General features: G+C 43.9%; 1 protein-coding gene across 1 annotated transcript in view; it reads right to left on the bottom strand.

Annotated features, from left to right (window-relative positions):
* slain1a (SLAIN motif family, member 1a) overlaps positions 1-10,126 on the bottom strand; it is a 127,262-nt gene that overhangs the window by 24,237 nt on the left and 92,899 nt on the right. The window contains exon 7 of the mRNA XM_043692680.1: positions 834-965. Within this exon, the coding sequence (XP_043548615.1) occupies positions 834-965 (132 nt within the window). The remainder of the gene's footprint in view (positions 1-833; positions 966-10,126) is intronic.

The raw sequence follows: 10,126 nt of genomic DNA, 5'->3' as shown, positions 1-10,126 counted from the left end.
AAAACACATTTATAGCAACTCAACTCATTTCTACAACTCAATGAAGTCCAGTTGAAGGCCGAGATTGATAGATTCTTGTTGTCTCGAGGAATTAAGGGCTATGGGGAGAATGCTGGTAAGTGGAGCTGAAATGCGCATCAGCCATGATTGAATGGCGGAGTGGACTCGATGGGCCGAATGGCCTTACTTCCACTCCTATGTCTTATGGTCTTATGTTTTTGTTCAGATTTCATATGCTCTTTTAAATTTCAGAGAAAAATTTGCAAATGTGATATTTGCAAGGTCAGGTCACAATTCACACAATTTCTCCATTTAATGAGGAAATTACAATGCCAGCTAAGGTAATAAAGGCAAAGTTCTCCTTGTTTAATACATTACTAAATTTGGCTCAGGTTTAAAGGAGAGATTAGGATTGCCTTAAAAAATTCCAAAATTCACATAAACAAGCTATGCAGATTATAAGGGGAGTGGAAATTTAAAAGTTTCACACCACAATTCATTCTATGAGCTTTTTCGTAAATAACAGAAACCTCCTCTCCAAATCTCATTTGTCCTGAGTGCTCCCAAGAAACTATTAGTGAGCAGCATCTGATAGAAGCCAGACAATAGCTCATTTACTCATCCTTTTCATCCAAGAATGACACACAGCTAAAAAAGATGAATATTTTAAAAACTGGAATTATAAAACAATTCAACATAAAGGGGAGTTTGATTCGTTCAGATCATTTGGAACAGCATTAGTACATCACGCAATGGAATGAGCAACGTAATCTGTTGAAAGCTAAACTAACCTCACGTGATAAAGTTTTGTCATGTGCACAGCTTATACTCACATGCCGGTGACTGGAGTCGTGAAATTCCATTCTGTAGGTTTGAATCAAAACTTCTGCTATTCTTAAAAGAGTCTGGTGAACTGGTAGCACTGAATGAACGAGCCAGGTTTGGCATACTGCGTCTGAGTTTTTCTGCAACAGAAAAAGTCATTTCAAATTCAACCACATATTTTTGCAACAAAGGGAAATGCATTCAGAGTTAAAATAAGGATTAATGCTACTTATATTTTAAACATTTACATGAACAAAGTGCAAATATTGGAAATCTAACCTATTTCAAAAAGGCTTCAAAGAGCACAGCAAGCCAGTAGCTAATCAATCGACCAGCATTTAAAGTGCTGACCTTTAGTCAGAACAGTTCTTGTAAAGCCCATGTTTTCTTTCAACTAATGTTGTAGGAACTGTTGTTTGTTTTTGTTATAATCGGTTTTAGTTGTAGCAGAAAAAAACACAATTGTTTTAAGCGCTTTTTGAAGTTCCATCAATAACTGTAAGAAAGAAGCAAGTTTCCCCTACAGGAGCGTTCAACAAGGTTTCCCATGGGAGACTGGTTAGCAAGGTTAGATCTCATGGAATACAGGGAAAACTCACCATTTGGATACAGAACTGGCTCAAAGGTAGAAGACAGGGTGGTGGTGGAGGGTTGTTTTTCAGACTGGAGGCCTGTGACCAGTGGTGCTGGGTCCACTACTTTTCGTCATTTGTATAAATGATTTGGATGTGAGCATAACAGGTACAGTTAGTAAGTTTACAGATGACACCAAAATTGGAGGTGTAGTAGACAATGAAGAAGGTTACCTCAGATTACAGTGGGATCTTGATCAGATGGGCCAATGGGCTGAGGAGTGGCAGATTGAGTTTAACTTGGATAAATGTGAGATGCAGCATTTTGGGAAAGCAAATCTTAGCAGGACTTACAACACTTAATGGTAAGGTCCTAGGGAGTGTTGCTGAGTGCAGGTTCATAGCTCCTTGAAAGTGGAGTCGCAGGTAGATAGGATAGTGAAGGCGGCAGTTGGTATGCATTCCTTTATCGGTCAGAGTATTGAGTACACGGTTTGGGAGGTCATGTTGTGGCTGTACAGAAGATTGGTTAGGTCATCTTTGGAATAACGTGTGCAACGCTGGTCTACTTCCTATCGGAAAAGATGTTGTGATACTTGAAAGGGTTCAGAAAAGATTTATAAGGATATTGCCAGGGTAAGAGGATTTGAGCTATAGGGAGAGGTTGAATAGGCCGGGGCTGTTTTCCCTGGAGTGTCGGAGGCTGAGGGTTGATCTTATAGGAGGTTTATAAAATCATGAGGGACATGGATAGGGTAAATAGACAAAGTCTCTTCCCTGGGGTGGGGGAGTCCAGAACTAGAGGGCATAGGTTTAGGGTGAGAGGGGAAAGATATAAAAGAGACCTAAGGGGCAATCTTTTCACGCAGAGGGTGGTATGTGCATGGAATGAGCTGCCAGAGGAAGTAGTGGAGGCTAGTACAATTGCAACATTTACAATGCATCTGGATGGGTGTTATGAATAGGAAGGGTTTGGCGGGATATGGGCCAGGTGCTGGCAGGTGGGTCTAGATTGGGTTGGGATGTCTGGTTGGCATGGATGAGTTGGTCCTAACGGTCTGTTTCCATGCTGTACATCTCTATGACTCTATGACACTATGACACTATCCACATATCTTATCGGGGACTATGAGCTGAATTGTGTGTCACTACCAACCTCCCCCATCTGCGTGGGTGGGTGTGTGGTGTGTGCGCGCCTTTGTAAAATACATCAGGTGGCCAGCCCACCACCTTCGAATCCATCCTGAGCTGACCCCCAAAGAAGCAAGGCGATTAGGTGCTGAAATCACTGCCCATCTGCTGTATTTAATCATGTAAAGGTTAATTGGGTTTGTTAACATGCCTTTAAAATGAATAATGCGTTGTCCATGCCAATTTATGGCTGATGTGGGCAGGTGGGAGCAAGTAGACCGATGGAAATTTTAAAAGGCCTCATACAATAAAAGTGGGAAGGAAGGGGGTACTTCATTTAGGGGTGTCCTGGACATTTTGGGGGAACCCCACCACAATGTCTACCCAACAGAAATACTCTTCCTGACCTTAAAGCAGTGTCCTCTATGAAGCAGGCCAACCAGATTGCTTGGCGGAACTTAGAAGTTCCTCTCAAGTGAGAGGCAGGGGTCACTGACACTGCACAATGACTAGAGGGCAGGGCTTGCAAAGCTAACTTCCCTTTCAGAATCGCTGGAGGCGGAGGGGCTATGGCTGGAACCACAACCTCCAAGAATCCAACTCTACAATCAAGATGCATCCTCCAACAAAATAAGATACAATGGCATACTCATTACAGTGACGGGTGCATGGTTTGCGATCCCAGATCTGAAACACACATCTAAGGATTTAACCTCCAAGGTCAGAGGCAAAGGACACCATCCTGCCATTTTTCTTAACCAAAAGGAAGTTGCAATTTGAAATAGAACATGTGTCAAGAATAGTTGCATGAATTTTTAAGAAGTACCAGAAAATAATTCCTCCATTATTTGGCATATTTCAATTTGAATAATATGCAAAAAATGTTTTAGTACTTTGCATTATTTCATTCATAAATCATAAATATGTTACATTATACTCTTGGCCAACAGAGCGGAGGACAAAACAAGACATCAATGCAAATAGAACATAGAAAAATACCGCAGAAAAGGCCCTTTGGCCCTCAATGTTGCGCCGACCAGTAAACTAATCTAAGCCCGTCCCCCTACGCTATCCCATCATCATCTATATGCTTATCCAAGGACTGCTAAATGCCCCTAATGTGGCTGCATCTTAACTTCATTGGAGGCAGAGCATTCCATGCCCTTACTACTCTCTGCATAAAGAACCTGCCTCTGACATCTGTCTTAAATCTATCACCCCTCAATTTGCAGCCATACTCCCTTGTACAAGCCTAGGAAAAAGACTTTCACTGTCCACCCTATGTCTCTATCAAATCCCCACTTAGCCTTCTTCTCTCCAATGAGAACAGACCCAAGTCTCTCAGTCTTTCCTCATAAGCCCTTCCCTCCAGACCAGGCATCATCCTGGTAAATCTCCTTTGCACTTTTTCCAATGCTTCCACATCCTTCTTGTAATGGGGCAACCAGAACTGTACACAATCTTCCAAGTGCGGCTTTACTAGCTTTTTGTACAGTTGCAGCATGACATCACGGCTCTGGAACGCAATCCTTCTACCAATAAAACCTAACACACCTTCTTAACAGCACTATCCACCTTGGTGGCAACTTTCAGGGATCTATGTACATGGACACCAAGATCCCTCTGCACATCCACACTACCAAGAATCTTTCCATTGACTCAGTATCCTGTCTTCGTGTTATTCTTCCCAAAGTGAATCACCTCATGTTCATCTGCATTGGAATTCCATTTGCCACCTCTCAGCCCAATTCTACAGTTTATCCAGGTCCCCCTGCAACCTGCAGCATTCTTCCATATTGTCCACCATTCCACTGACTTTATTGTCATCTGCAAACTTGCTAACCCATCCACCGATGGCTGCATCCAAATTATTTATAAAAGTCATAAACAGCAGTGGTTTGAAAACAGATCCTTGTGGCACACCACTAGTAACCGGACACAAGGCTGAATATTTTCCATCAACTACCACTCGCTGCCTTCTTACCAAAATCAGATTCTAATTCAAACTGCTAAATCACCCTCAATCCCATGCCATTGGAAAAAATATCTGAAAATGTGTTGCGGGAAAAGCGCAGCAGGTCAGGCAGTATCCAAGGAGCAGGAGAATCAAAGTTTCGGGCATGAGATCTTCTTCAGGAATGAGGAAAGTGTGCCAAGCAGGCTAAGATAAAAGGTAGGGAGGAGGGACTTGGGGGAGGGGCGTTGGTTAAGGTGAGGGTGCTTCTGGGCAGAGGAGATGGCCTGGGGTGTGCAGTGAGAGAGGTGGCACACTTTCCTCATTCCAGAAGGGCTCATGCCCGAAACGTCGATTCTCCTGTTCCCTGGATGCTGCCTGACCTGCTGTGCTTTTCCAGCAACACATTTTCAACTCTGATCTCCAGCATCTGCAGTCCTCACTTTCTTCCAGAAGATTTTAACCGACTGCGAATCCTCTTACAAGGATGCCTTCCTTGAAGAAGCTCTCTTCCTCCCCCTATTGCAAAAAACAGCCTACCATGTGAAAACTTATCAAAGGCTTTACTGAAGTCCACGTCAACTGCCCTACCCCAACATGCTTGGTCACCTTCTCGAAAAGCTCAATGAGGTTTGTAAGACATGACCTGCCCTTGATGAAACCATGTTGACTATCTGCAATGAAATTGTTGCTTGCTAGATGATTACAAATCCTCTCTCTTATAATCCTTTTCAAAACATTTCCTACAACAGATGTAAGGCTCACTGGTTGATAATTACCTGGGTCATCTCTGCTGCCCTTCTTGAACAAGAACACAACATTTGCTAATCCTCCAGTCCTCTGGTACTAAACCTGTAGACCATGACAACTCAAGGCCAAAGGCCCTGCCATGTCCTCCCTAGCTTCCCAGAGAATCCGCGGATAAATAACATCTGGCCCATCTACTTTCACACCTTCTAGAATTGATAACACCTCCTCCTAACTAAACCTCAACCTTTCAAGTCTAATACCCCATATTTCAGTCTTCTCCTCTACAATATTCTCCTTTTCCTGAGTGAAAATGGATGAGAAATATTTGTTTAGCACTTCTATCACCACAGCGTCCACACTCAATTTCCCACTTCTGTCTTTGACTGGCCCTATTTCTACCCTAGTCATCCTTTTATTCCTTACATACCTATAGAAAGCTTTAGAGTTGTCCTTTATTCTACCTGCTAAAGACTGCTTATATCCCCTCCTTGCTCTTCTTAACTCTCTCTATAATTCCTTCCAGCTAATCTGTAACTCTCCATCGACTCATCTGAACCACCTCATCTTAATGTCATGTAAGTCTCCCTCTTCTTTCTTTCGTAAACCACGGTTCCCTTACTTTATCACTTCCTCCCTGCCTGACACTGATATACCTATCAGTGATACACAATATCTGTTCCTTAAACCAGCTCCACATTTTGAGTGTCCCCATCCCCTGCATTTTGCTACCCCATTCTATGCATCCTAAGTCTTGCCTAATCGCATTATAATTGCCCTTCCCCCACTATAACTCTTGCCTTGTGGCATATATCTGTCCCTTTCCATCGCTAAACTAAACATGACCAAATTATGGTCATTCTCTCCAAAGCGTTCACCCACCATTAAAATCAAACACCTGGCCTGGTCCAGATCCAGTGTGGCCTCCCCTCTTGTCGATCCTTCGATATACTTTGTCAGGAAACCCTCCTGCACACATTGGACAAAAACTGACCCAGCTGACTTACTAGAGTTATAACATTTCCAGTCAATATTGGGGCAGTTAAAGTCCCCCATAATGACCATGTTCCTTTAACTTCTGCCCAGAATCGTTTTGCCAATCCTCTTCTCCACATCCTTGGAACTTTGCGGAGGCCTATAAAAAACTCCCAGCAGTGTGACCTCTCCTCTCTTGTTTCTAACCTCAGCCCATACCACCTCAATATAAGAGTCCTCGTCAAAAGCTCTTCAGCCACTGTTATATTATCCTTGACTAACAAGGCCACACCATCCCCTCTTTTACCGCCTTCCCTGATCTTAATGAAAGATCTAAATCCTGGAACCGGCAGCATCCATTCCTGACCCTGCTCTAGCCATGTCTCCAAAATGGCCACAACATTGAAGACCCAGGTACCTATCCATGCTGCAAGCTCACCTACCTTATTCCAGATACTCCTGACGTTAAAGTAGACACACTTCAAACCAGCTTTCTGTCTGCCAGCACACTCCTGTGACCGTGAAATCCTATCAATGTCCTTCCTACTCTCATCCTCCTGTGTACTAGAACTTTACCACAGGTGTCCATCCCCCTACTGACCTAGTATAAACCCACCCGAATAACACAAGCAAATTTCCCACCCAGGATATTAGTACCCCTCTGGTTCAAGTGGAGACCATCCTGTTTGAAGAGGTCCCACTTTCCCCAGAATGAGCCCCAATTATCTATGTACCCGAAACTCTCCCTCCTGCACCATCCCTACCCCCATGTGTTCAGCTGATATATCTCCCTGTTCTTCGCCTTGCTATCACGTGGTACGGATAAGAAACCAGAGATTACAACTCTGTTTGTTCTTGCTCTCGGCTTCCACCCTAGCTCCCTGAAATCCTGCCTTACATCCCTATCCCGCTTTCTATTTATGTCGTTGGTACCTACGTGGACCACGACTTGGGGCTGGTCACCCTCTCCCTTCAGGACCCCAAAGACACAATCGGGGACATCATGGACCCTAGCATCTGGGAGGCAACACGCAACCGTGAGTCTCTTTTGTTCCCAACAAATCTTCTATCTGACCCTCTAACTATTGAGTCCCCAATACTAACACTCTCCTCCATCCCCCTGTTCCCTTTGTGCAACAGGGACAGACTCTTTGCCAGTGACCTGCACCCAATGCATGCCCCTAGTAAGTCGCTCTTCCTGCTGCTGAAAACAGAAATGGAGGACTCAAACGTTCGAGGTAAGCTTTTGAAGATTTAAATTAATGACTAACCTTTCCCAGCAGGCCCCTGGTCCAAGCTTATATATCTCCAACATATATCATGCTGCAAACAATTTAAATAGTTTGGAGACACGCCTGGAAGTGAAAATTCTCACACAATCACACCATTACCTGTGCAGGTTGTCATGTGGTTGTAATGTCACTGGGCAAATATCTACAATGTCAGGCTAAAGCTCTCAGAATAGGGTTTGTATTCCTTTGTGGCAGATGGTGAAATATGAATTCAATAGACATTGGGATTAGAAAGTTAGTCAAAAAATGATCCCATATGGTCAAGCGACCACAGATCCAAATGTGCATATTCCAAACTGACCCACAGTCGGAGAAATCAGGCCTGACAGAAAATTGGTGCAGGAAAAGAACAGCAGGTCAGGCAGCATCTGAGGAGCAGGAGAGTTGACATTTTGAGCATAAGGAATGTAGAGCTTATGCCCAAAATATCAATTCTCCTGCTCCTTGGATGCTGCCTGACCTCCTACGCTTTTCCAGCACCACTCTTTTCGACTCCGATCTCCAACATCTGCAGTCCTCACTTTCTTCCTAACAGAAAATTGGACTAAATAAACTAAACAGCCGCCAGCAGTTATTGGCTGCAGAGGAAAGTGGAAACCAAGGCCATAGAGATTAAGGCGGCTCAAGAGGAACCAGTTACAACTAACTCAGGTGTTGTGTATTTGATAAGTATCGATCAGGCGTTCTGCCATCTTGACTAGTGCACTTTACACCAATCACATGGCAACAGTGAGGGATGTTGGCACGACCCCATTGGATGATTGGAACTTCACTCATGACCTCTTTAGACAAAGACCACAGAACAGTCAGAGATGTTTGATCCAACTTGTCCATGCCAACCAGATATCCTAAATTAATCTAGTCACACTTGCTAGCATTTGATCCATGTCCCTCTAAACCCTTCCTATTCATGTAGCCATCCAGATGCCTTTTAAATTTTGTAATTGTACCAGCTTTCACCTCCTCTGGCAATTCATTCCATATAAGTATCACCCTCTGGGTGAAAAAGTTGGCAGTGATGTTCCTTTTAAATCTCTCCCTTCTCACTTAAACCTATACCCTCTGGTTTTAGATTCCCCTACCCTGGGGAAGAAGACCTTGGCTATTCACCCTCATGATTTTATAAACCTCTTTAAAGGTCATTCCTCAGCCTCTGACACTCCAAGGAAAAAGTCCCAGCCCATTCAGCTTCTTCCTGTTGCTCAAAACCCTCCAATCATGGCAACATATTTGGAAACCTTTTCTGGACCTTTTCAGGTTTAACATAATCTTTCCTATAGGAGGGAAATATAATTGAGAAAGGTTCAAGTGCTGGCATGGCCATGAATGTTCCTGAAGTACTCATGCACCAATTGCAATGCAACTCAAACCTTCTCTCGGTCAGTCTGAAGATCAAGGATCCCAGGTCAAGAGGGAGTGGGGCCCAGACTGGTGGAGAAGTGCCAGAATTCACTTCATCATTGATTTCAGAGTGAAGGGCACTCTGAAGTGTGACTGTGTCGATGAAGAGAAAGGACTCTCACAGGAACTAAAAGAAACGGAGCATTCTCTCCCTGCATGAGAACTCCCTGGATATTGTGTGCAAATCTGGAGGATTTGGCTTCAGTGATAACACATTAGCTGCACATTAAGCAAATAGAACCTTTTCCTATTTATAAACACAGCTGGAAGCTCCAAGACACTCTAATGACAATGTGGGTTTGGTCTGTAATACCTTATAACTGTAGGAAACCAGCTGCAGCAAAAAGGCCGGAACTGCTGCTCATTCCACCTCTCAACTTTCAGAGATCTTCAGATCTATCAGTGACCTTCCATACATACTTGTGAGTAGCTCTGAGAGATCCCACAGAGGGAGGAGTGGCAATGGCCAAATGGCATTGTTGCTAGACTATTAATCTAGAAACTCAATTAATATTCTGGGGGCCTGAGTTCAAATCCCAGTATGGCAAATATAATTTGTACTCATGATAATCTGGAATTAAGAATCCAGTAATGACATTGTAGTCACATTAAAGACATCGATTGTTAGAAAAACCCATCTGGTTCACTAAGGTCCTTCACGGAAGGAAATCTACCATCCTCACATGGTCTGGCCTACATGTGACTCTAGCTCCACAGCAATGTGGTTGATGCTCAACTGCCCTCTGAAATGGCCTAACAAGCCACTCAGTTGAAGAGCAATAAATGCTGCCCAACCAGTGACGCCCACATCCCATGTGTGAAAAAGAAAATTGAGCCCTCAAACTAGTCAGTTGTGAAGAGGCCACTATTGCCTGCAAGAGAACCAGCACAGGATTGTCCCCTAGTCCTCATAGTCACGGAATTGCTACAGTGCGGAAGGAAGCCATTTGGCCTTTTGAGTCTTCAATGCACCTCCGAAAAACATCCTACCCAGACCTCTCCATCCTATCCCCATAACCCCGCTTTTACCATGGCCAATCCACCTAGTCTGCATACCCTGGACACCACAAGACAATGTAACATAGCTGATCCACCTAACCTGCACATGTTTGGGTATGGGAGGAAACCGGTGGAGTCGGAGAAAACCCAAGCAGACACAGGGAGAATGCCTGTTTGGAGTTTGCACAGTTACCCAGGGCTGGAAGCAAACTCAGGTCCTCAGTGCTGTG

Source organism: Chiloscyllium plagiosum, chromosome 6 (genome assembly GCF_004010195.1).
Source record: "Chiloscyllium plagiosum isolate BGI_BamShark_2017 chromosome 6, ASM401019v2, whole genome shotgun sequence".
In the NCBI taxonomy this organism is placed as follows: Eukaryota; Metazoa; Chordata; class Chondrichthyes; order Orectolobiformes; family Hemiscylliidae; genus Chiloscyllium; species Chiloscyllium plagiosum.
This window is presented reverse-complemented; position numbering and strand designations above follow the sequence as displayed.